Here is a 27877-nt window from a genome sequence, read left to right on the forward strand (position 1 = left end):
CTCTGAGCATGCGCTCCAATGCGCGCCGCCGGCCGCTGGGCATGCGCTTGCCTCTCTGACCAGCTGCGGGGCATGCGCAGTGCCGGAGCGTGAAGGGGGAAGCTTTCACTGTCGGTGGGTCCGCTCGCTTCTCTCTGGAGAGAGAAAAACGCGTTTCTGAGGGTACGAGCAGCCGCCCACCCGCTTTTGCCGCCGCCGCCGGTCCTCTTGCGAGGCCTGGTGAAGGCCACGCCGCAGCTCGGTTGATTTCTGGGCCCGAAGGGTTCGGTGCCCAGATAGTTTACACGCCCATCTTGTTTCGGGGCCCAACCTCGGTGTCCGCCGCCGGGGAGCCGGGGCTTCCTATGGGGGTCTGTGGCGCCCCCTTTTCTCCCCACCTCGCTTCGGGCCCTTCGGGGGGGGGAGCAGAAACCTGCCCCCCCCTCGCCCCGCGGCAGGTTGGTCGGGCAGCTCTTCTTCCTCCAAGCTTCCAGCGAGGCAGCTTCGTTCTCTTCTGCCATATTTGCTTCCTGGAAAGTGGAGGTGCTTTGCCGGGTGCCTGTTTAGGGGGGCTGAGAGGTTCAGCTGTATCTCCGCGCCTTGCAAAAAAAGAAAAGAAAAAGGTCACTAGCCGACCAGCTGCTAATTCCACCAAGCCTTGCAAAAAAAAAAAAAAAAAGAGGGGGGACCAGCTGCTAATTCCTCCGCCCCTCTTAATACCCCCAGCCACCCATTTCCACCTCCTCGAATGCGTGCACTTAAGACCAAGCAAACGGTGAAGGGTGTGTGTTTGTCGATCAGGCTCTTCTTTCCCAGTGCCCCAGTAGAGAGGGGCAAGGGTCTGGTTTTGGAAGCAAACTGGGTTTATTGGGACCCTCCCCCCCCTTTACCTCCCTGCAGTCTGATTCCCCCCCCCCTCCTGTGTTCAAAGTAAGGTTGGTGTGGTGGTATGGGGCTGGACTGTGGGGAGATAAGCGCTGGGTGAGGGTTCAGCTCTTCTCTTTGGCAACAAAAGCTAGACCTTCTGCTCCCTTGCTTTATGCATGGCTGGTGAGCTACCACCATTGCATCCGACCTGGGCCTTTGAGGGCTCTCAGCTCTGTGAGAGTTGGAGGAAGAGACTGGCACCGGGTTAACGGCGCGGTTCTCTCTCATTTGCTGCAGTGCTGCCCATTTTCTCTGCTGCCTCGCACTCTTGTCCACTCCTGCTTTCACCATGGTTAAGAAGAATAGTATTCCCGCTGGGTAAGTATCCTATAAATATTACATGGAGAGAGAGAGGAAGGGGGCTCTGACAGCCCCACCTGTTCTCTCTTGCTGCAGCACCATCTTTGCCATCTAAGATAAGCTAAGGTAAGTATTTGCAGCAACATGAAGTCACAGCTTACCATCCCCCAGGTAAGTATTTTATCCCTCCGTGTTTGTGAATGCTCCTCCATCAGCCATAGATGGCTCCTGTTTCTTCTCTCTTGATCCTCAAATGTGTGCAAAGAGGAATTAATTGAAACTACGTTCTTAACATTTCAGTTCTGTGACATGGCAGAATAATACCACATCATGTCATAAATGTGGTTTTTATTAATTACATGACATGCAGAAACATATGCTACTTGACTAAGCATGGGCTATTTACAGAAGCCCAACTTTACCAAAGTATTATTCAAGTGTGGTTATTTTTAACTGTAGGATTGTCAGCATTGACTTGCATAATTGTCTAACAGTTATTAAACAATAATTGCTTTCCTTCATCACATTTAGCCCCTAAGGTCCCAATTTTTCTCCACTTTTGTGACATGCCAAAATACCCCAGAACTCTCTTAAAACATAACACAACTTTTCTATGGAAAAGTGCTTTTAAAATGTAGAGATTAGTTTGATAAAGCTATCCAAATATCAAGATAAAATTGAAGAAATTCAGGAAGTGACATTAGAAAAGTAAACATAGAAACAATATTGCTAAGCAGTATTATTTCCAAAGGAGTACTGTTGCAGCAATTCGAAAGCAAAGTTTGTGGTTATGACATATTTTTTAGTTTGCATTGTTCTGCGTCTTCCTCTGTTGCCTCCTGCTCTTGTACACTCTTGTAACATGGCATTAAATTACCAACATAAATTGAGTATGCATTTAACAGACAGTTGAAACATGCATTGATTTTAATAAACAGATCAACTTGGTAGTCCAACCCTCAATAGAAGGATAACTTGGCTGGAATTCTGCATTGAGAACAAAAACTTAACATTGTAAGGAATTATTGGGAAGATAGGTACCAATTAAAATAGTGCAAATAAAAGTGAACTGTAGTTGCAAGATTGGTACATTATCTTTTAGGCTAGAACTGGTAGCATAGTAGAGCTTGATTTTTTTGTCTAGAGGCCAATCGTCACAACTTCTTCAGTGTGTAGCTGCTAACCAACAGGACTTCACCTCTTCCAGCTTGGTAACATACTATGAGAAGTGATGCATGACTATCACAATTGTGCACTGAACTAGGCACAGATAAGTTTTCAGTACTGAAGTTACTATACAATTGCAGCTGCACATTACAGCCTCAGTGCACTGAGCTGTCTGTGTTGTTGACAGTTATATTAGCCATCTTAGTATACGCTGCTAGATGGAATTCATTACTGGCTGAGTTTACTGGCAGCAGCTGTTCATTTAAGGAGCTGTTACACAACCTGCCATCTCTCATTTGTTCTTCTATGTCATTGCTGTTCTCTATGCCTACACAGTACACCCATATAAATACCAGCACTAGAGTTATAGTGCACACAGACCGTAGCAGCCCAGATACTTCTTGGCTAGTAGATCCTTGGTGAGGGGTACATGAAAAAATCTGTGATAAATTGGTTGAAAGGATTATATAAAGAATGGACATTGGCTGCTTTTGCTAAGAAGACATTTCCGGGGGGTTTCAGTTTTTAAAAGGTTTCCATCTCGCCTCTCAGTGGAAGTTTCCAATGAAGGTAACACATTGATTTAGAATTGAACATTAACATAAAAGCAAAAACAACACCAATAAAGAGCATCAGTAAGAATAGAAGCAACATTTCAAAATAGGGAGAAGTATGGCTGTTCCCAGTGCCAAAAACGTGGTGAAGTTACACATCTGGGGCACACCAATGAAAAGGTCCTATCTCTGGTCCAAAGCCAGGTGTAAATGCATAAAGCAGATCAAAAATACAAAATGCGTATCAATCTGTTTCCTCCCATGTCAGAGGGTCTTTCACTGATGCTCTCTTTCAAATACCAAATATCAGAGATTGTATTTGATACAATAAGGGCAAGGGTAGTATACCTGATGCCACCATTGCTATCTTTTAGGCACCAGACAAAACATTTTGTATTTACTCAGGCATTTAAAAGAATTTTTCTATTCTAAATATGTCTATTGAGAATGAAGTTCAGTAGAACTTCCTCTTCAGTAAGAGAGTACTGTATAGGATTGCTGTATTATATGACTTAATTGTGCTTTTATCTGCTGCTGCTGCTTTCTGTGTATGTTGTATTACTTGTTTTTATTTTTTGTACACTGATTTGAAATTATTGATGAAAAGAGGTGTATAAATATTTTAATTAAAGGGAAATCATGCAGAAATAGATTTACCTTCCCAATATGATTTGGTCCTACAGCATACAAGGCATATTTTACTGTAGAAAAAAAATACTGATAACTTTCACAGTAAGTTGAAGGTTCCAGTTTTTACGTCCTCCTTTAATTGTACACTATAGCTGGACTATTTCAAATTGCACATTGTTATTCTATTTTATTTTGTGTTAATTGTTATACCTATAATGAATTTGCTAACAATATAGGTGAATATACATTATCCAAAGTGCTAATACACATTACTTGGAATGCATTATTATATACTTCAGGTATATTAACAATCTAATAAAAATTAAGCAATTCAGATTGGTAAATATTTTCATATTGGGAAAAATACATTCAACTTAAACAGCTAAGTTATTTTAGGCAGCTAAATAATAAGGAATAGAAAGTGAGTGCAGTTAAATGTCTTTGTTTCCTATTGTAAGAAGGAACTATACTTCTGTATTAAAAATGTTATGTTACTTTGCAATTATTCATAAGACACGAAGGCTAGCAAACATTTAAAAATCAATTTTTTGTTAATGAAGCACTTATTTACATAATTTCAGGTGCTTGCATGATCATTCTTTTAACAGGTGATAACATACTATCGATTTCAGTTTGCCTAAATAGAATAAAGACAGACTTCCCTTCCTTCTATTAATTTTTTTAATTGTAGAGCCTTGAGGAGGGCATTATAAGATAGCTCTTTACTCTGAGCTATTTGCTTAAGTGGTTCTCCTTTCATTTTTTATGATTTGAGGGACAGTTGAAATATTCTTCGCTTTGCGTATTTCTGTAACACAGTTTGAAGTATTAAATCAGATGTTAATTGGGGTCACTGCAAGTAGTCCTAAGTTTTTTTCCTATTATGAAAAAAATAGCTTTTAACTCAGATGAGGAATTGTGTACAACCATCACAGCTGCTCTGTTTTCCTCCACAAAACTCAATTCCACCTTCACCCCTGTTGATTTTCTCCATCTGACAGTCAACTTTCCATAGGTACTGAGTATTCTCAGGCCTCATTGAAGACTTTGCCACTTGGGATTCTTTTTAAAAAACATTTTTTATACTTTTGTGAACCATGGGGTTTCACTGAACATGCTGGTACCCCTCTCTTTTTTCTCATTAGTTCCATTTCTGCCATCACTTACTACCTGATCTCTTTGTTAGAGGAAGTGATGAGTGCAACTTAAGTCTGCATGAGATGGATTTCATTCCATAGTTTTCACTGCATGAGTTCAATGAGGCAAGTCTCCCACTGAGATGGCATAGTGTTATTGCTGTAGGGTGCCTCACCAGCTCTCCAAAAATTGGGCTCCTTTGCCTCAGCTTAGCTTGCAAATGCACCTCTTCTTCTTTGGTACGATACAATTGCAAGAAGTCCTTATAGCTCAGGAAACGGGAAGAAAGGTTTCTTCCTGTTTCCTGTGTTGTCTTGCAGTGGCATTGCACAAAAGAGAGAAAAAGTTGCTTTGGAATGTAAAAAGATATTTGAAACTGTTGGCTCTTCGTCTCCATTATAGCATTGAGCTAGGAGGAAAGCCTCCTACCCTAGCATTACAGTGCAAAGGAAGAATGCTGGAACCTTCACTCTTCCTCTGCTGGTCTGTCCCTCTGCACCCCACTCTACTGCATGTGTGCTTGCCTCTATGGTGAACTGTATGCCCAGCATAGCTGAGTAGGAGAGCGTACACATGTTCTTTGGGCACACCCACTACTGGCATGCAGAACTTGGAGGGGTGGCAGCCCCTAGTGTGGCCCTCAGGGTGAAAAAGATTAGTCCTCCTGTTCTAATTGATCCTAGACTAATATGATATTAAGTAGGTTTTCACCGCCTATTTAATGTTCAGCATAATTCTAACATTCAGTTTGATGCATGGCTCTCAGTGACATGACAGGCAGAAATTTTCAAGAAGATGAGACAAAACATGTTTAAAACTAGCAATTATGTTCTCCCCTTAAGGCAGGGGTGTCCAAACTTCTTTCAAAGAGGGCCAGATTTGATGAAGTGAACTTGCCTGAGGGCCAACCAAAATTGTTGAGTTGTTTTTTTTTAGGATTTTACCCAGGAAATAAACTGCCACAGGGGCCAAATTAAATAGAACGGTGGGCCGGATTAGGCCCCTTAGCCGGACTTTGGACATGTATGCCTTAAGGGGTCATCCTCAATTCAGAGTAAATCTTGGCAGTTTGCCCAATCTAGTATTTAATCAGGAAATGATACTTGAGGAGATATCTCTTTTCCTCTTGCCAGATGCTTCCTTGTATAGCAAGGTAGCAACAACTAAAACAAAAAACTTCAGCTCTGCATGTCAGTTTTAAGATAATGGATGACAAGGACCTTCCTCACTTTCTTGGAGAATGTAAAGAGTCCATGACAGATGAAGGATTTTCAACAGGGGAGAGGGCTTTGGTTTTGGTTTATCTGAAACTGCCTCCATGTGGTGAGATGTTTTGTATGCATCATTTCACTATGAGGATCAGGCTCAACTATTTCATTTATCTCCATGTTCACAGAAGCTGGAATGTTTGGCATTGGTGTGGAGACAAAATGTGGTGGGAGTTGACCATCAAGGTGAGGCAGTACATATGAAATGGCTCACTGCATGAGGCTGTTGCTACCAAGGAAGCAATTTCAAGCAGTATGTGTGGCAGCTATAGTATGCCAAAAGGTGGCAGATACGTACTCATTTTTGCCCAGGACATATTGAGTCAAATGTTTTTAAAAATTGGTTTCATTTCTTGGGTTCATGAGTATTGCCTCTTTCTCCCAGTATCTTAAAAAAATGTTTGGCAGCTTCTTCAACCATTTGAGGTGGTTCAGATATATTTACTGCAGGTTAATATCATAAAGCCTTCTGTTTGGAATGCAACTACCATAAAATGAATACAGTAATAAAAATTAACATTCATAAATTTTAAACATGTTTAGTAATTAAAAAGACTTCATAGGATACTTGCATGCATACTTCTGAGGCAAGGTTCACTGATAAAAGAATCTTAAGACGAACCAATAAGTCTTTGAGTCTTGCATTTATCAAATATCATACTGCTTGGTTAAAGCACAATTTAAATATTAACTCATTTCCTTGTTGGAAACTCAAGCTGCAAATTTGGATCATAATCAATGGTTTGGCATGCTGTTTGAATTCAGTAGTGCTTGTTTGGGTAGCCCAGTTTGGGTAGATGGATAGCTATACAAACAGAGAATGAAAGCCTGTCCCTACGATAAGAGTTTTAGTGTTCAAAGATGGTAAGTATACATTGGTCAGTGAACAACTGTGTTGCATCGCTATGTGGCAGCAGATAACGCTTGCTTATTTTATCTTCATTAAGTGGTTACATACATAAACCTTGAAATTATTCCATTCAATCTTTGAATTAATCTGAAGAAAGCCCCACAATCTTACTTTATTTGTATTTCAGACAAGCCAATATTTCTGACAATAAAATATAACAATTCTACCACCTCTGTGTCTCTTTCTTTCACCTGTCAGCTATACTTTTTTATAAACTACTCTGAGGCAATTCATTTTAAGAATGGAAGCTGAAGCTCACACAGTGGAAAACATTTACAGAACTAAAGGAAATGTTTACCATTTTCCTTAAAAAAAGCTAAAGCAGTATATAAATTTTCCTTTTTTTAAAAAATAAAATTTTACTGAGTTGCTTTTTTGTTATGTATACCAAGCACTGTGTCTGAAAGAGTCAAAATGAGTACCTACTACAAAAGTGTTATAGAGTAGCCTTGCAGGGTCACTGTCCATCAGTGCAGACAGTAGTGAGTTATGTGAGCCAATGGTCCAACCTTGAATAAGACTGCTTCCAATATTCCTAACCTCTCTAGCCACATACATACACATTGAGTGGATTGCTGTTTCTGCTATCATCGGCATCATTTTCAATATAGCTGTGGTTTGGATTGGCATACCACTACCAACCAATGAGAACCTGTAAGCTATGGGAACCATCTGCCAAACTGTTGGAAGGTAATGTGGCGCTTTCTTTGTCAGCTGTAGTAAAAGCTGGTTAACAACATGCAAAGCTGTCTTCTATTCATCCAATTAATAATTTCATTATTGCATTTTTATCCTACCTTTCCTTCAAGGAGCTCAAGGTGGCTAGATGGTTCTCTCCCCATGTTAACCTCAAAGTGACCCTATGAGTTAGACTGGGATACAGTGACTGACCCAATCAGATCCACTTGGTGAACTGCATGCCTGAGGTGGAGATTTGAACCCTAGTCTCCCAGGTCCTAGTCCAACACACTAACCCATATCATGCTTAAAGCAAAATAAATTTATTTTTGAAGCAGGTGCCACTAAGTACAACTTAGGAAATATGCACTGTTGACTGTTAGACACAGCGATAGGTGTTCATACTTTGGGAACATGTATATAAAGCAAGAAATACAGGCTGTGCTATCCATTGCTACTATTGAGCAATACTCAGTACTATTGTGTATTGAGTTTTGAATATGGGGGGGGCTATATTTTATTCCCCCCCCCCAAGCATCTTGAAGTGATTTTGGAATACAATGAAAACTTGCATAAAACAATTGGATATCTGAAAACAATTTCAAATGCATACAGAAAACATTAGGGATAGGAATATCCACTCAGAAAAATTGTTAAAAAGGAAAGTCTTCAAGAGCTGTTGAAAAAAGTACAGATGGCACCTGTTTGATATGTAATGGGAGGAAGTTCTAATGAGTAGGCGCCACCACATTGAAGCCCCAATCCTGACATGCAGAGCGGTTATGATAAGATGGTCATTGGTATATAAAGGATGAGAAGATCTTTATGTCAAAGCCTTAAGTGTTGTAGCACAGGTTATAGTTCCATTGCTTTATGCAGTAATGAGGAACCTTTTTCAGCCTGGGCCCCATTCCCTTTGGGGAGCATGCTTGTAACAGATGGGGCCAGAGGCAAACAATGAGCATAGTCAGAGGCAGAAATGGACTGGGAACTGTGAAACTTAATTGTGTATCGTAAACTCCTTTCTATGCACGTCCACACCTCCGTCCATCCAGGCAACCAAGAACTATCAAGAGTTTAAAAACATTTCAGCCAGGCAAAAATACTTGAGGGTTTGAAGCAGGACCAGTAAGAGTTGTGGCCAGGGGAGAGTTCTGTGGGCCAGGTAAATAGGTCTTAAGGGCTGCATTTAGCCCCTTGGGCTGAGGTTCCCCATCCATGAATTTATCTTAAGCCTGCTCTTGCTTGCTCTGCATTTCTAAAACACTGCTTGCAGTTTTAAATTGGTGTTGGAGGCTAATATGCCTTACACATTCAACAAGAATGAGTTGGAGATTAAATAATGGTCTTGTATGCCTGCACATGCCCTTGTAGTCATACATGGGCCTATGAAAAAATGGACAGCTGAATCTTAGGATATTGCAAAATATGCAAATGTGCTTTTTTATTTTGAGTAATTTTTCTACTTCTATTACTCATGAGAGGATAGCCAATGAATTATTTAGGGTACACATCCCTGGAAATGCATACACATTTTCAAAATTACCTTCACATAGATCCATTCTCAATACACATCATATGTATGTTTAATAAGCAGAATATACATATAGGGACAGGTTATGAAGGATGGTAGAGCATAGTTGTGAATCCCGATTTTTTAAAAGCAAACTAGGGGGCCTCTTGGCTGAGTTTTATGTTCAGTTGCATGCTGAATCCCCAATAATAGTGCAAGAGACAATGAATGTGACATGGTTAAGTGTCCAGGCAATAATGCTTTCTGCAGGATAGCTTCACTATCCATGCTTCTGTTTTCAAATCCCCACCCCATATCCTGCCTTAGCACCCACAAATGTGAAAAACGTTCCTCACAATATCCACAGTAAAAAGATGCCTACTTTGCACAAAGAAGTATGTGTGCTTCCCCTGTCCTTTTGATGCATATGGCATGCTGAGCCAAGATTTGGCTTAGCGTGTCCGAATCTGGCCTTGTGGTTAAGCTCTCTCCTTGCTAACCGCAAACTGTAGCCAAGGTTTTCTCTTAGCTGTGGTTTATTCTTAGCCATGGTTTATTCTTAGCTACAGCTCATAGTTTGCAGGGAAAGAGCTTGATCATGAGCTGGGGTTCAGATGACACATTAAGCCAAACCTTGGTTTAGCTCAGCATGTTGTTGGTGTGAAAAAGACTTAAGAGGAGCAAAGCAGCTGTGAGCTCTGCTGCAGGAGCCTGCACATCCAGCAGTCCCAGTAAGCCATAGTTTGCGGCTACCTATGCAGCAACCTGGTTTGCACAACGTGGGAAGCCAAAGACTTCCATAGTAGCAAGAGATGCTTTTCACCTACCTCTCACTTTGCCAGAGGCTTCCCATTGCTTTTGCAAATAAAATTTCTATTTTCTAGTTCCGTAATAGGGTATCTCATGTAAAATACAAAATTAAAGCCAAAATTAAATCTATGAGTCCCATGAGTTTTTATGCTTACTATATGTGCTCAATACACAACAGCCCCCTAATGTAACTGGCAACAACATAGAAGCTGCTGCGCTATGGATGCGCCTCGTAATGTTTCTAGAAAGTGATTGCAGACATTGCTGGAGCAATGGTTATTTCTCATATATCAGAGATGATGGCTTGGGATATAAACATGTTAAACCAGCTCACAACTGCTTCCTTCAAACCCTGCCAGAAATAGCATTGGAACAGCCATGTCACAATGACTCCCATTTTTAAAAATTGCTAAAGATGCATTCTAAGCTTGGAGCCTGCCAACCTCATTTCTAGTTGTATATGTTGCTGCAGTAAGTAATGTATATTTTAGCTTTGCTTTCAAAAATAAACTTTTGAAATGATACAGGTTTTTGTCTTGCTTCCAGCCCAGATTTGGACCTATGGCAGGAGATACATAGGGATAGTGTAGCCCTGTTGACCTTCCTGAATCTCACAATGGCATTCAATGCCATTAATCATATCAGTGTATTCTAGACTGCCTCTGTTTGGTTTGGGTGCTTTTTACATAGAAATGTCCTAAATTATTTAGTAGTAGTAGCAGCAGCAGTAGTAGATGTCCCATGGAATTAGTGGTAGTAATAGTAGTAACAAATACTACTGTATAGCAATATGTGGTATTTGGCAACAAAAAACTTGATTATCATCTCACAATAATAGCAAGAGAAAATGGTTTCCTGTCTCATTACATATGTTAATTAACTCAGCATCACTGTTGATTATGTTAACATTTGTCATGGTTTGGGGGAATGTTCACTCTGGTTTTTTTGCAGACATTCTAACCCTAATTTAATTGTCCTTTGTAAATTTTGAAATTTCATTTCTCTCTGATTTCACTGCTGATAATCCTCTTCCCACTTGCAACTGAAGAGACCATACATCTGATAAAGCAGACTCTCACTCACAAAGGCTTATGCCCTCATAAATTTCTTAGTCTTTAAGGTGCCTCAAGATTCTTTTGTTATTTGTGCTTTGACAGACAAATTCAGCTGCCCTTCTAGAAACCTAATCAAAGATGAGCACATTTCTACAAGAGAATTTTGAGCTCTCTCCCATTAAAATCAATAAGGCAGGCTTATGCTATGAGATTTCAGAAAGCATTACATGCTTACCTGTTTGGAATGGCATGACCAACGCTACAGAAAAGGAGAATTCAACCTTCTTAACAATGTTGGATTGGAAATGAAGTGTACACAAATGCTTGCCTACATAGCTTCTGGGGCACAGTAACTTGCCTGAGGATTACACATAGAGCACCAAGTACTGTATGGTTGAACCCTGAGTTTGGTTGGAGACAACAATATGTTGGGTAGGGGGAGGGAATCCAGAACCTCCTACCCTTTCTTCCAGCATTAAAGAGTATCTGGATTCAGAACCAAGATCAACTGCACCAAAACATATAATTGGTACAGTATTCTGAAAGCAAGTTTCTGCTTTTTGTACATATCTCTGGATTGAAGTCCTTATGTTTTCTGTAAAGCGCTGTTGTCATAACCTGTATTTTTCCAATACATACAGAATTAAATACAACCATATTTCCTTTTTCTTAACAGATGGCGGAATGTATCGCCAATTGGACAACCTATAGCAGGAACCCGGTTCATTCCTTTCAAAGCACCCATGAAAGGGGTACGTATAAAATTTTGCTTTCATACATTTATGTTAATCAAAAAGCATAACACATAAACTCAGGTATATTTTATCTAAGTGTTTAACTTATCCCCCTTTGGATCATCCCATTCAGCACAATATCAGACAAGAGCAACAAAATAGTCTTTAAACTACAAGACTATTCTCTTTTAGTATCCTCCTATCCCTACTCTGTGTTTTGTATATGGCTCAAGACTGTCATGGTTGTAGGGCAGGGTACTATTGTGTTCTGTGTATTGGCCCTTTGACTCAAAAACCCTGTTTGCCGCTCAGTTGCGCCTGTGAGTTTTATTAACTGAGATTACAAGAAAGAAAGCACTTTCTTTCCAGAACATACAAAGGTCAAACCTGTATCCTATGTGCACCTACATCACACATTTCCATATTTTTCAGTGGGTCACATGACACTTTTCCAGGAATCTCAGTTTACGCAGATTGAATTTTGTCTTGCTTACTCACTCCTTAAGGCTGAGGAAGGGGGTGATATGTAAGTTGAACTTAAGAAAAGAAAGGTGAATAGGGGAGAGAATTTTATTCCAATTGAGAAAGACTCTCCTCCCTAGAAGAGAGGGGAGTGGTTGTGGGCGGGAGCCCGAGCACCGCCCCGAGCAGGGGGCGTTAGCCCCCTGCCTCCTCCTCTCACCTGGCTGGCGCCCATGCCCCCTCGGCAGGCATCCAACCAGGTGCCTTCGAGGGGGCGTGTTCAGCAGCCTTTTGCGGCAGCGCCAGCCTCTCCTTGGCCTCATTCTTCTCCGTCCTCTCGTTGCGAGTCACCCACCCTCCACTACCTTTTAGCTCAGGGTCTTTGTTCTTTGGTATTGCTATGGACCTTAGGTTGGTCGCCCTGGTTGTCTAGGGGGCCTGGTAGGAATTTTTCCATTTGGCATTAGGCTTTTTGGTTTTTTCGCCTACCTCGTAGCAATCGTCACAACTTTTTGTGGTATTGGTGGGTAGGTTAGGCATTGGAATAATGTGTTGTGGTGTGTCGAAGGGTTGGGTGTGGCCATCGCCTATGCCTTCAATTTTTGGGTATTCCGTTAAAGGAATCTGGCAGTCGTGTACTCTGTCCGATGCCTGCTTGGCGAGAGGCCATGGCATGACCCCCGGTGACATCAGGGGAGAGCCTATAGTTGGATTAGCATCAACAGGCTCCACCTACTGGTGAATAAACCCCCTTGTTTTAGACATCCAATGCCTAAGCCAATACCTTTTCACTGCTGTAATCAATAAAGTTGTGGCCTTTTCTTGCCCATTAACCTTATATCACGTGTCCTTGCGTATTCATTTCACATTGCGGGGGTCGGGTCCTCGAACCACAAATACTGTTTCTTAGCCTGTCTGTACTGGGTGGAGTTGCTTACAAGCTCAAGAATGGGAGGTTTGGTTTACTATCTGATAAACTATCTGATATTTACTATCTGATAAACAGCATTGTTACTCAAGATGATGCAAAGTGGTGTTTCATGAAGGATTCTTCAAATGGTGAAACTGTATAGATAAAAGATGTTTACTCCACAATGATCTGCTCCACCTAGACGTTGCTTATCAGCTTCTTTCCAAAGAAGCAGGCAGAAGTTCCAGTAACTTCACTTGTTCAGGTTGTTGCAAAATACCACATGTTTGATTCAGGGCATTTGGGCTCTAAATTAGCATTATCCTTATAGCAGCCAAGACAGAAACCCCTTCAACAACCTTCTGTCTGGATTTTCATGTTACCTCTGCCTCCTGTTTAATTTTAGGTAAAGAATTTTTGTGCTTCAAAACTACCTGTTACTTTTGAATGCTTCTGTTTCATTTCCTAATTCTCAGTTTTATGAGTCAGATTTTTCCATTTCTATGGGTACATTTTCTCATATATAATTACTTTTTTCTCCACCCTAGGAAATCAACCAGCGACTGACACCAACTCAAAAGTTCACTCCAAAAGATCTGATCGCTGCAATAAAAGCTCTAAATATAGAGCTTGGCTTAATTATAGATTTAACCTATACAACAAGATACTATCATGTGAAGGTAATGATAGTAAATTTGTATTTCCGAGTTTTGCTGCGTACTTTCTAATGCTGATCTTAAAACATACCAATTCTCTATGTGTTATAACAGTAACAGTGGAGGAACTTGATGAGCTCTGAATGCCAATTATTTATTTATAGTTGCCATCTATGTGCACAGTGCTTTGCTTAGTGTAACAGGATTAGATCCATGCCCCTGAGGGCATTCAAAACAGCAGAGCAAGGGAAGAGAAGGAGAGGTAGGGAGAAAGAGCAAGAATGCATTTAGGCTTCATTACAATAGTATATTAGAATCAATGGGCTGAGGGGCCACTAGGGGCACATCAGAAGATGGCTGACAATAACATCTCTCCGACCCACACGAGGTAATTAGGAGGCTGTGATGGGAGTAAATAGCCTCCCTACCCCCCCCAAGGTTGTGGGGGGGATGCCCTTACCTGCTGTGCCCTATACCACCCCCGAATTTGTGGGGATGGGGGCACTAGGCAGAATGCCCTCCTGTGGATCTCGGCGCTCCTGGACGCTGTCTCTGATCCGCGCCTCTAGCTGCAAGAACTTCAAAAGAAACAATTAGGAGGAAGCGAATGCACATATTTCAAGGAAGGAGGGGGAGTAACGACAGCTAACTGAAGAGATCTCTGATAAACAAGACGGGTCGGAGGAACAATATAAATCATGAGAAGATACGCCAAGGCTCGGTATGGCAAAAGGACTGGATGGGGGAGGGGGGGAAAACTTTCCTTTTTTTCCCCTCTAAGTGATTAACCAAGAATCCCCACCCCCCACAAGTCAGAAATGTCGTTTTAATGACTTAAGCTGTGGATTTATGACTGTGTGGAGATAAATTTTCTAACCAAAGCATGTTTTAAGATCGTGGAAAGTATAACAGCTTTGGAATGACGCAGTTAAAAATACCGTCGCCATGTTGGCAAGTTCTGTCGGAGGACTTAAGTCTGGGAGGAGAAATAGAGCTGTTTTTATATTGTGGGTGAGACTCCTCAGAGGGACTTAAGAACGACAGTTTTGCGATTAATGATGGAAAGAGCGATGTTATTTATGAAAGCGATGATATATGGAAACCATCTCGATTTGAGGATTGGACGAACGGAAAAATTCACACAGGATTATAATTGGTGTTTATCTGCTTAAGAAGATTATCAGAAGAGATCATAAAGGAAAAAAAGAAAAAATATACGAATAAGATGAGATGTGGAAACAGCAAGATAAGACTGGATAGAATTATGAACTTTATTTGGACAGATTTGGATATTAACGCAGTAACAAGAAAATGATCGGAATCCCCCTTCGGAACTTGAAATATGGGTCCCCTCAACAAAAATTTAAAATTCGGCTTTGTAATTCGGAATTTATGTGATGTGATTTGATTTGATTTGATTGGTCAGTTAATAAAAATTATTTTTTTTTAAAAAAAAAGAATCAATGGGCTGATTCGCTTTAGTGGATTATAGTGTGACTGAGTTACATCAGACACTTAGACTGGTAGTGAGACATAGTGACAGGATTATGAGGGTAAGATTTGCCAATTTGAAACAAGGATCTTTCTGTTCATTGATTTTAATCAAATTATGAAATGCCTATCACAATGAAATTCCAAAAATGTTGGAAACGGAGAGAAGCACTCTGATTATATTTTCAGCTGACATCTGTCTATGTGTTGGCGGATGATTATAATGATGCCATGACGCTCAAACCTTTGAAACTGGATACTTAGCCACGTTACTATGTCATATGTTTAAAACTCTATAGGGCTTTCTCCAAATATGATCTCATGGGGCAGGTTTCCTGTCAGATCTTGTGCAATAAATAAATAAATTGCAGTGCAAGGAAGACAGATGACACAAAAGTGCTTGGAGTTGTTGCAATCACATTCCCTTTCTGAGTTTGGGGATTTGTACCAACAGTAATTATGACTGATGCAAGAGCGTTTTGAAAAATGATTCACCAGACATAATTGTGCACTTTCAGCTCCTACAAAATGAACTTTATTCAGAGCCAAGATTGGATCAATCTTACAGATATGCAGAGATCAAATTACAATTTTTTGCTACAAGTTTGTTCACCTTTTTGTTGATAGGATTTGCCTAAAAATGTGGTCTATAAGAAACTTTATACTATTGGATTTGAAGTTCCAGATGATCCTACTATTCTACAATTCAAAAAACTGGTCAGAAAGTTCCTATGGGAAAATGCAGAAAATGGTAATTAACAGCATTTTTCATTTTGTAAAACACTGCCAGTATTTGTCCGTATATGTATAATTTATTAATTGCTGTTGGAATCTGTGAATATGGATTCACAGTTTTCCAATGTAACAAATCTGGAATTTTACAATGTTTCCATTTCCTCCCTTACTAACAGTGTATTTTTCAATAAGAAAAGTCAGAGACACTAAATACATGCATTTTACATATTGTGTAGTTTGGCCCAGTTTCAAATGAGGTTTGCTACGCAGCATGAGACTGCTATTCAATACAAAGCCCTTTTGTGCGTGCCAAGCTGTTTGTGTGTTTATTTGGATCTCGGCTATTGTGTAGAAACAATTCCCGTTAAAAATGTGCATCCACATTGTCTCAGTCCAGAAAGGTCAATCCACATGCATTAACAGCTTTCTGCATAGTGTGGATCAAGCTGCAGGGAAAGCCTTGCATTCAGTTTTGGACCTGCAAAAGCAATTCTTCGGGTGGAATTCAATGTCATGCTCTTTCAGCTTGCCTTGCTGGATGGAATGATCATCCCTCTCCTCCCCTGCATGCTGTTCTGTGAGTTCTCCTGATCCGCCTCAAAACATTTCCATGTGCTCTGGCACTCGTCATGGTGTCCCGTTGTGCCATTAGTGGTTTAGTCATACTGGCCACATGACCTGGAAAGCTGTCTGCGGACAAATGCCAGCTCCCTCGGCCTGAAAAAGTGAGATGAGTGGCACACCCCATGGTCGCCTTTGACTGGACTTAACCATCCAGGGGTCCTTTACCTTTTTTTACCTTATCCCCCCACCATGCCAATTTCATGTGATGGGGTGGGCAGAAAGGCCCATTGCAGAAGGAGAAGTCCTTAGGTGAATTCTGCTCCATGTATATTGCATGCAGACTACCTAAGATGCAATCTCAGTCCTAACAGTACTAATTACTAGTTAAGCAGAAAAGGAGGGAGAAGTTGGCTCAAGACTGTCAGCTTTCAGAGTCTTCATCACATCTTAGAAGAGGTTTTGCAAGTGAAGCAGAGTGCAAATAGCCATTTGCCAAATTCGTGGTTCTCTAAGTGGGAGCCAATACATTCAGCATTAAGGGCTTAAAGATGCACTACTGGACCAGTTCTGTAAACAGCAAGAGTCTTTGCAAAACCTCTTTGTTTTATTGTGCACTTACTGTATTTTTATATTCACATTCTTTTATTTTCATTTTGCTTTTTAAATAGCAAAGCTCATAGGAGTACACTGTACTAATGGAATTAATAGAACGGGTTATCTTATCTGTAGGTAAGTATCATATAAAATATTAAACAGTTATTTTCACTAGTGTGATATGTTCTGCTTGGTGATCTGCATCTGTGCATATATTCCTTTAGATATCTTATTGACGTTGAAGGCTGGGATCCAGAAACAGCAATCCAAGGTATTTGTGTGCCCCTTGATCAAAAGTCAAGGTTCTGCATGCACTATGTTGTTATATCACTTGCCATAGCTGGGATCCAAAAGGCTGCCTCCCAAAAGCCACAATCATACTAAGACTTTTGCAGCCTCCTTTCTTTGTTTAGTTTTATGCAACTCAAAAAAACTTCTCCTGGAGGTCATAGGAGCAGCAGGATGCTATACCAAAAGTGCAAAATTACAATCTCTCCATATGTGCACAGAAAACTTTACACTTGTGTAAGGGGAAATAGAGCCTTCTTCATGTGATTTGGCTTATGTAATTTAGCTGATGATAATTCAGTCCTGACACTGTCTGTAAAATGTCTGTAAATCGTTTTAATGTGTTCTTTTGTGGAGTTCTCATTTGCATGATCACCGTGATGTGAACCATGCAGATACTGGATACAGCAACTTCCACTGTCTCTGACTTCAGTATATATTTCTTGACATGTTAGAGACCACAGTGGTGTATCTAAGAACTCGAAGTTTCAGCTTTTTATCAAGTTGCTCATCAAATGGATAACTCTCATTCCTAGCGGGGTGGGGTGGATGTAATAAGCTGTTTTTGTGAGAGTCCATGACATTGGTTAAATGAAATGACAGACCATAATTCATTGTTATGAGAATGAGCCTTTCTGATCCTTGGGCTCATGTATTCACTTTACCTTCTACTTTGTACATGAGAAATAGGTCAAAAACCTCTGCTTCAACAGTCATCATATGCCCCTGTTACATCAAAAGTAGGGAACTGCAGTTTGTTCCAGCTGTGGTTTTCTCAATATCCCAAACAACTGCGGTTAGTTAAAAAGAAGGATGATCCTTCTTTATAAGACTTTAAGCCTAATTAGTTTTAAGTAACCACATTATAACAAACCACAGTTCCTTGAGTGTGAATGAAACAGGGAACTATGTTTAATGCTAAAGCAGAAGTTTTCAATTTTCTTATGCAAGTGATGGAGAAGAGGTAAGGATGAGGGTGGAGTATGTGAACCAGAGGCTCCTCCTTGTCCATCTTCATAATGACAAATCATATATTGCAGCTGGGCACAATTTATTTTTTCAGAGACTGAAAATATTCTGCTTATAGCAGCAGTGGCAAATAGCACCCACTAAACCAGTGCAGTGTAGTAACACTAGCTCCCTGAGAACCGTGCTTGGCAAATCAAGAGTCAGCCTTGGAAATACACATCCCCACCTCATACCTCCTCTCCGTCTTTGTCTTCAAATTCTCCCTTCTAACTACAGTTCCAGATCACAGTTAAATTAGAACCCTGGTTAACCTTAACAGCAGTTAATATTGGGGTCAATTAACTGCTTTATTGTGGTTAAAGAAGGAAGGAAGGAAGAATTTGTCTTAGTAAGAAGTGGCATTGCGATGAGGTTATCTCTTGGATTTGTTAAATCACAGTTTATTTTGTTTTTTGTTTATTATTTGCATTTGTCTGTCGCCTCATAATACAAGTTCTCTAGGCCAGAGGTAGGCAGAAGGTAGTTTGTGATCTACTAGTATATTTTTAAGTTATTCAGATCCACAAGCGTTTCTGGGTTTTATCCAACACGGCTGTGGCACCAGCAGAACAGGCTTCTGGTAGCACAGCATGACTTTCCCTTCCTCTTCCCCCACCTGCAGCTGCCATGCAGCCTCAGACTCTGGACCAGATGTTTAGGGAACCCTCTGGAGCATATTTTGGAGGCATGATGGGGGATGCATAGGGGATGACAGGAGGGGAAATGCCTGTTGCACAAGTGGAAATGTGTTTGCACCCTCTGACTCCCAGTTATTTAACAATGGCATCAACAAAACAAATTTTGCCACCTAAATTAGGCAGCAGAAGTGTAGAAAGCTAACCAGGAGGTAATTTTTGTATGAAAGTGCTGTAATCTAATTTCACTTCTGATACTGGCAACAACTTCCTAGGTTCAGAATATGCTCAGAGGCACCTTGTTCTTTAATTCTTTGTACATGAGTCTGGTTGTTAGAAGCTGGGGCTCTAGTAAAAAATGAATTAGATCTAAGATGTCTTCCCCCTCATACACCACAATTCTAGGCAACAGTTTATAGAACAAATAATATGTCAACACCAGCCTGATGCAGTTATTATCATGTTGTGTTGTGTTGTGTTGTGTTGTGTTGTGTTGTGTTGTTTTAAAACAACATTATTCATGTTGATGAAACCAAATAAGTTGGGGGAGGGATCCACACTTCAGAGTGAGGTTGCAGTCTCCTTCTGGACTACCTTCCCGGATCCCCAGTCAACTCCTACATAGAGGCTGTGAGACAATCTAGCAGGGTTCCTACGATTTAGCACAAGAGGAAGGGAGGGAGGGAGGACTAGATGACTCAGAAAGCAGCAGGGAGAACAATAGTCCCAGCAAACTTCAATCATATCTTTAAATAGCAATGGGCCAAGCCAGCCAAGCCCAAGGTCAGGTGAAGGCAGAGGACAAAGAAAATCAGGACCTTGGATAGCTCCAAGCAACCCTGCTCTGCTAAAGCTCTACTACATAAGGTAGCTATGAGAAAATATAATACTAGCAGGGAGAAAGCCAAGTGAAGATTTATATTGGCTGACAGGACCTGTAATGTGGCTGTGCCTCCCTGGAGGAGCAGTCTGGGTTGTTAAAGGGCCTTGTTTGATTTTGTAGCGTTTGATATCTGCTAACCTGGGGAGGAGATCCAGCAGGGGACTCATCAGCTGAGTCCAAGGATGGTGACAGGGCTGTGTCCTCTGACCAGGAAAACTGATGGTTCTTCCTCTCACTGCTCCCCTACCGCTGGAGGAAGGGACCTCAACCTCATCCTCTACCATGCACTGCAAGGTTCCAAGCTTGGGGGGTCATAACACTATGATGCATTCTCTCAACCAACATGCTAGCAAGGTGGTAGCTGCATTCCTGTCCAGGCAAGAACTGTTCAAAAGTGATGAACATGATGCTGTGTCCTCAGTGTGAAACATGATGGCTCTATAAATATCTAAGGAAGGTCACTCCCAGTTAAAGGGTGCCTGCTGTGACTTGACTTTGTCTGCCTTGGCCAGACTTTGCTGCTTGATCTGACCTTTCCCATTGTGAGCTTGCCTTTATCAAATAGTACCTGCTTTACACCCAAGCCTCAAGCTCCTATGAAAGCCAGAGGAAATAGCTCCTCACTCAGGCACTGAGGAATCAACTTCAGTGGCTTTATGTGACAGAGCACTTCAGAACAGAATTGCATGCAGCCAACTCTGCTATCACTGGACATTACAAAATTAACATCTTTGCATCCTCTGATGGGGAACTTTGGCAAATGGGCTCTCCAGAGAGTTGTTGATCTACCCAGAGATGCACTGCTTTTCAAAATCCCCAACCTAGATGGCCTCCTGCACTCAAGGAAAGAAATTCTTTGCTCACCTGTGACTCTGTTATTTTAAAGTAAAGGAGATTAGCTAGGCTCCATTGTTCAAGCTGCTTCCCTGGGAGAGAATAGCTCCTTCATTTTCTCCCAGCTTAGCTGTTTGTGCTCCTATCCCTTTCCCCTCTCCTCAAAGCAAGTATCATATCCATAGGGGATCTCATCAAAGATCTAAAATGATCCTTGAACCATCTACCTTTGCCTTGGGATCGGGAGGGAGGGTAGGGGTGGACCTGCAACCTCTAGAAGGAGACTGCCTCCTTTTCCTCAAGGCGTGGAACTTTCCCCAACCTAGCTGGCCTTCTTCACTTGAGAAGAACAGAAATGCCCATGTAAGTATAACAGAATATGTTTCTAGCATGCAGTGCACTGCAGTTTTTGAACCACTATCAACAGCCCCCCCCCCCCCACTGTTCACAAAATGGCATTCCACACAACTAATGTTCGCAAAATCTGTTTAGCTTTTGGGGAGGCTCGTGGTCACCATATTGATGGGAAAATATACCTGGCAGATCTCAAAACACAGCCAATGAGAAGGTAAGTAAATACATAGTTTTTCATTACTAAATACATTCCATTTCTGTTATTGGAGATTCTATACAAGTTCAGTGTTTCCTTCTTCAGACTTTGATTGTGATAACAAATATGGTACTTTTGTCATGGATTCTGCTCCATATTGATTCAGAGCAGACCTCAGTGTATGGTTAGCAGAGTAAAAACTTAAACACAATGCAGGGTTCCCAAAAAAGAGACCAGAGGCAATCAAGTTCATCCATCAGAGCTTTTTACTACTGAAGGCAAATGAGCTTTATGGTCACAAATCCATAAATTTCAGGATTATCACAGACCATAGGAAATCCAGTTGCAGCAGACTTAATTTAAACTTACAATATGACTAAAACCTCAACACTTAAGCACAGTGCTTTTTTTTCTGCGGGGACACAGGGATACGCCTGCCCCTAAACATTTTGTGAATCTTAAGTTTGGCCTCATTGAGGGGCAGTATTTCAATATGAGTAGGAAAATGAGAGTACCCCTAAACATTTTTTAGAAAAAAAGCACTGCTTAAGCATACTATGTACAGAGCAGAAGGAAAGAGACAGGAAGTGAAAGAGAACAGGGGAAAGAGACGGGCTCCTTCTGGCCTATTATTATAGTCAGCATGACCTTGACAGAAAGAGATAGCAGAACCCATTTAAACCAGCTGTTCAACTTCTCTGAAGGAATTACCCAAACATCAGGAACCTTCTGCTTGTTTCTAGGCAGAATAGAAGCTTGCTTGTTAGCTAGAAACTTTCAGCTTATATCACAAAGAGAAGCTTCCAGAATCAATAGAAGTTTCCTTCTTTAATCAATAGAATAGGAAATATCTCTACACTTAGTTTAAACTGATAATTTCTGTACCAAAAAAAAAGCAAACCTGACAACTTTTTTGTTCACTTCCTGAATATACACTAAATATACATTCTGATAAACTGATAAGTAAAGAGTAACATATCCTAATATGAAATCTGGGTGTCCTACATGCTGATTAAGCACATCTGAACCTTGCTCATAAAAATACAGCCTTGTGGAAGTATAAACATATATTTACATACAGGTGTGAAACTGATAAATAAGGTTGAAAACTTCCTCCTTTCTTCATTATAATGTTGCTTTGTATTTTTCCATCAGTAACTTCAGCAAACAATTAATACATTCTGTTTTGACATTTTCTAGCAATCTTGGAATGAATTTATGGGATACTGATGGAGATATTGCACCGCCACCAAATGATATTGATGGACATATTGATAGATTCCCAAATGAAGAATATCCTAGGTAACCTGCAGAAATTCGTTTTCTTAAGTAGAAATTAGAAGTATGAAAAATATTGTCAGAACAATTAAATCTGTATAGTTCTATTGTAATGCTTACAGTTAAGCCATAATTTAATGATAATTAGGTTTTAAATTGCGGAAAGTGCAGTAAAGGTCAAAATAATTCCACTCAAGGATTTCTTCTATAATGAAAACTGACATGCAAACATTAAAACTATGACCAAAAATATAAATTGTAAGTGTGATACTCTTAAGAGATGAGATATTTCTTTACACTTTGGTTTTATCTGATTTCAATACTTGCCTTTCTTAAAATGAGAACCCTTTCCTTAACAGGCCTGGGAAAAGAGTAAGAGTTTTTGACTATGGCCACAATGAATTACCAGAAGAGGTTCAATTGAGAGAGTTCGATTTCATTAACAAAGGTCCAGGACAACGACGAAAACCGTATCATGACCACCAATTTCAAGATGATTTGCAGCCACTAGTACAAATAAGTCAAAGGCATTTCCCTGACCGCCAGTATTATGATGATGACTATCAAGAAGAAATGCGCCTGATGGATTTAAGGGGCTCAGAACATAGGCTGAGTCCTTTCCATGATCAGTTTTCTGATGACTTTCCAGGAAGGGCATCACCAGAAGATCTTGGTGATGTGGGTCGTGATCAGAGGCAAATACATTTTCCTGACATCCCTGCTCTCAGAAGTATGCTGCTAGATACGGAGGTTGAGGGGGACCATGTAGAAACGCGGAGACCATTTTATGAACCGCAATCTAATGATGGCTTTCAACCACACATGCAGTTAAAAGACCTAACATTCCACAAGAGATCTCTGCAAAGAATTAGACGTTTTCATGACTGTCCCCCTCATGATGATATGCAGCCACCAGTAGGAGAATTCGAGTTTGTTAGTAGGGGCCATGGACAAAGAATGGCACCTTTCCCCGACCACCAGCATCACATCGATGACTTACAAAGAGAGGTGCCACTAGAAGATTTTGATGATAGAGATTCTGGATCAAGATGTAGACATTTTCGTGGTGATCAGTCTTACAGTGATATCGCTGAGGAAACACAACTGAAAGGTTTTCGAAATAGGGGACCTTTTAATGACCACATGCCCCAAGATGATGTGCCATGTGAAGGATATTTAGAAAGGTAAGAATTACCCTACTAGCTCAGAGTATACATCTCTCTAGATCAGTTTCCTGTGTTTGACAGTAGCTGCTATTAACTAATACAACGGAAGAACAGTACAAAGCAGTTAGGAAGACTCCTTTTCCCTTTGTGTACTGCTAGATTTAAGATTTCTGAGGTCAAGGAGCCTGATATCCTGGCTATTTTTTATATTCCCATCTACAGTGGAATTCTGTAACCTAGCCAGATTAGCAAATTATAGTTTTGATAATTTATTGTATTTATGGAATTGAGAACACGAATACTGGTGAAAATTATCAAGTTTCAAATACTGTTTTTCTTTAAGCTCCTTATACAATTAACTTTCTGACTGTATTAACTTCATATTCCATATATATTTTTAATGTTATGCCAATTATTATATATATTATTTATACTCAGATTGCTTCTTACTTTCCACTATTTTAATATGTCCGTTTTGCTCCTTATAGAGGTCATCCTTTTCTTTCTCATGAGCACTTCACAGAATCTCCTTTACTTCACAGAGAAAATGATTATAATAGAGATTGCAGGTAAAGGCGTTGTCATGGCATTTATGCAGAGCATGTCACTGATTCACATTCAAAAATATAAACTAAAAGATTGACATTTTCTAATAATATACATACTCCTGCTTTGTTTTTGCAACAAGACAGTTTCCTGTGGACATAATACATCCTTTCATAGAATTACTTCATTCTTGAGGAACTCAGCTTTGAAAATAAAGATTTTTTTTTAGAGGCTGGAGCAGGTACAACTTTTGGTTCCCTCTTAGCTATAATTAGGAGCAGTCTCTGAAATCACACCCTACATCTCCTCCACCCTCTTCTCAGTTCCTTTCTCCCACCATGGCTGCTGTTAAGCGATACAACAGCACAAACTAATTCATCGGTTCCAGTCTAAAAAGGATTTTGATCAAGATCAAACTCTGGCTTCAAATTATGCTTAACTGGAAATCCTGGTTAGAATTGGATGTGGTTGGGGGTCAGTTCTAATGTGTCCCTTTTGTAGTTAAGGTAGCGGAGTAGTGTGTGCATCCAACAGAGGAGGGTTTGGAGAGAATCCTGCAGCTAGTTTCCTAGTATCTCAACTGTGGGTAGGAGATAGGTAGCATTGTGGCTCCAAATAACATTAATTTTACTGGGTATAATTGGACTCAGAATTGTAGCCCTAAATAAGTTTTCATTTATTTCTTTTTAATGATGCCCTCTTAAAATTTGGATGGCTTATCAGGATCAAGTGGCAGTGAAAGCAATATAGTTCTAAAAGTCGTATGGCTTTAAAGGAAATCACATCATCACATCAAATGAGGCCTTAGTAGAGAAGGCCTGAAGTCACTGATCCTTAGGGTAGATATCTGGTCAGTGTGGTGTGGATTCATGCTGCTGTCCACAAACCTGTTTCTCTGCCTGTGTGATATATAGCATGTAAAGTAAAGGTAAAGGGACCCCTGACCATTAGATCCAGTCGTGACCGACTCGGGGGTTGTGGCGCTCATCTCGCTTTATTGGCCGAGGGAGCCGGCGTACAGCTTCCGGGTCATGTAGCCAGCAGGACTAAGCCGCTTCTGGCGAACCAGAGCAGTGCACGGAAACGCCGTTTATCTTCCCGCCGGAGCAGTACCTATTTATCTACTTGCACTTTGATGTGCTTTCAAACTGCTAGTTTGGCAGGAGCAGGGACCGAGCAACGGGAGCTCACCCTGTCACAGGGATTTGAACCGCCAACCTTCTGGTCGGCAAGTCCTAGGCTCTGTGGTTTAACCCACAGTGCCACCCGCGTCCCTGTATATTATAACATGTAACCTACCATATATTATTATTTATACAGCAGGAAGTCAGGAAATAACCATTTTCGATTGCAACAATTCATTATAAGCTAAAGTAATTTACACTGGGATGAAGCAGCAAAATAATTAAGTATTTGTGTTTGGGGATATTCCTGTTGAGACAATGTGTTTGATCATATTCTTAGGAAGATATTTGACAGTCTCAGCGGAAGACAGAAGGGGAAGCAATAAAGGGGGGGAAATCCTAACCCAGTCCGGTGGGGCTGAACAGACTGGCAGGGCCACCACTACATCTGCAGCCCTGCCATTCATGGTGGCCGGGACAGAAAGTAGGGGCAGGCAGATCTCTGCATCGACCTGCCCTCAGAGCTCTCTTCATCGACCTGCCCTCAGAGCTCTCTTCTTAGGGGCTATTTACCAGTGGGGTGGGGATCCCACCGGTAGGCCTCACATCTGCCTGTTTGGCAGGCAAAAAGAGACGGTCTGCACTGACATTGTGATGCTGGCATCACTCCACAGGTAGCGGGAGGCTGTTGGAGCAATACCTCCACTCGGTCCAACGAACCACACCTCCAGACCAGCACAAAGAGGCTTTAGATTGCTCTGTATCACACTTCAAAATGCTGTATTATGTCACCACAGTCCAAAATTCTGAGTGGGGTGGATATACACAAGGGTCTCAACATGCACGAGACTTCTTGTTCTCACATAGCATGATCATCTCACTGTGTGCGTGGATCATATTTCAGAATAGACCCCTGAAATCTCTTCTTGAGTAGAAGCTGAGCCTTGTGTGCAGGTATGAATCTTCCTATGCATTGGGACCTATACTGGTAACATTTTTCCAGTGAAATGTATTGAAACTAAAAAGCTTTTAGGAGGGAATTTCGTTATCATCACTTGGAGGAGTACACCTTTTACATTTTTAATTTGACAGGTTCCTTTTCAAAGAAAGGAAGTACAGTATTCAGGAAAATAATGCATATTACTTATGTTTCAATGAGCAATTCATAGATCTTTTTGTAAAGTGCAACCTTTTATGCTTGTCTCTCCTGTCTTTGATGACTGCCTGATCAGTTGAAGAAGTTTACAATTAATAATTGTTTTCACATTATAGACCTGATTGCCCTGAAGATTACAGGAGAAGCCGCCCTTCTAATGATGAAATTAACAAAGGAAGAAAAACCAGATTTGCACCATATCCCTCACAGCCAGTACATCACTCTTCATCCGTGCAACAGAAAGTTAGTTCAGTTTCAGTGGACCATGGAAGGGAACTTCAACATAAAATTACAAGGGAGACAGAGCAAAGGGAAAGATTGCCTGTAGTAACAATTGATTACAATTATGGTTTGCCTTTAGACTATGCATCTGAAGACGAAGATAGATCACACTATGATTTACCTCCAAAACAGCACCAGATTTGGAAATGAGCCAAGTATGTGTGGCCATGCATGTTTACCCATTACCCCTTGTGTGGGGACCAAACCTTTTCTGAAACTGAAGAAGCATATCTTTAAAAATTACAGCACTCGTATCAGTAGTAAGACTAGTTTCCACAAATGTTTGGGGGTTTTTACATGTAGATAGTGGTACATTTGTTACGTGTATGTGGAGACAAATGTTCAACTTCTGTAAAATAAAATAGTGGTTACCTATAGTGAAATTGGAAGACCGCAGCTTACAGCACCACAGAAGCTGTGTTCTTCTCACTTCCCCTATTTTGAAATGTACATATATTGCTTCAACTTACGAAATGTGTAATAAAATAATTTAAAGACAAAGACTGCTCTCAATAAACTTTTACTATGAATTTGAAAGGAAATACATTGCAAAATATGAAAATAAAAGAGTTATGGTAATGTGGCCAATTCATTTGATGGTAGCAATTTGAATTTCCCAGTACCGTGCTACCTTGGTTTATGAACTTAATCAGTTCCGGAAGTCTGTTCTTAACCCAAACTGTTCTTAAACCAAGGCACGCTTTCCCATAGAAAGTAATGCAAAATGGATTAATCCGTTCCAGACTTTTTAAAACAACCCCTAAATCAGCAATTTAACATGAATTTTACTATCTAACAAGACCATTGATCCATAAAATGAAAGCAATAATCAATGTACTGTACTATAAAATAAATAAAACAGTATTGTAGATGATAAAAATAAAAATTACAAAAAATTCTTACTTGCACTGATGATAGTCATTGTTTGGATGGGGGACTTTTATTCATTTCCGCAGTCACACAATCAACCACTCAATCAATCAGTAGCTGAACATGGATTCACACAGATCCACACACCCCACGCTGCTGTGGGAAATGCTGCCTAGAGCATGC

At 40.6% G+C, this 27877-nt stretch overlaps 1 protein-coding gene across 6 annotated transcripts; it reads left to right on the top strand.

Annotated features, from left to right (window-relative positions):
• The first annotated feature begins 20 nt into the window (after positions 1-20).
• Positions 21-27325, top strand: LOC308477826 (uncharacterized protein). 6 transcript variants are annotated; one of them, XM_081006791.1, is made up of 13 exons: positions 84-162; positions 1144-1224; positions 6091-6148; positions 11605-11680; positions 13583-13714; positions 15809-15932; positions 17149-17209; positions 17299-17345; positions 21215-21290; positions 22473-22574; positions 22910-23734; positions 24205-24285; positions 26659-27325. In XM_081006791.1, exons 4-13 carry the CDS (start codon positions 11672-11674, stop codon positions 26972-26974), a joined length of 1773 nt encoding a protein of 590 aa, XP_080862917.1. In that variant the 5' UTR covers positions 84-162; positions 1144-1224; positions 6091-6148; positions 11605-11671; the 3' UTR covers positions 26975-27325. The 6 variants fall into 6 exon arrangements, with proteins under 6 accessions (XP_080862916.1, XP_080862919.1, XP_080862917.1 ...); XM_081006792.1 differs by lacking the exon at positions 84-162 and adding an exon at positions 704-754; XM_081006790.1 differs by lacking the exon at positions 6091-6148 and having other exon boundaries at positions 21-162.
• Positions 27326-27877: the final 552 nt, after the last annotated feature.

The sequence above is a fragment of the Podarcis pityusensis genome (assembly GCF_964106645.2).
Source record: "Podarcis pityusensis genome assembly, chromosome: 5".
NCBI lineage: Eukaryota > Metazoa > Chordata > Lepidosauria > Squamata > Lacertidae > Podarcis > Podarcis pityusensis.

Coding starts and splice junctions, on each gene's coding strand:
- LOC308477826 (XM_081006790.1), top strand. CDS start 1,196: ATGGTTAAGAAGAATAGTATTCCCGCTGG. Junction 13,715..15,808: donor CAAGATACTATCATGTGAAG/GTAATGATAGTA, acceptor TTTTGTTGATAG/GATTTGCCTAAAAATGTGGT. Junction 24,286..26,658: donor GATTATAATAGAGATTGCAG/GTAAAGGCGTTG, acceptor TTCACATTATAG/ACCTGATTGCCCTGAAGATT.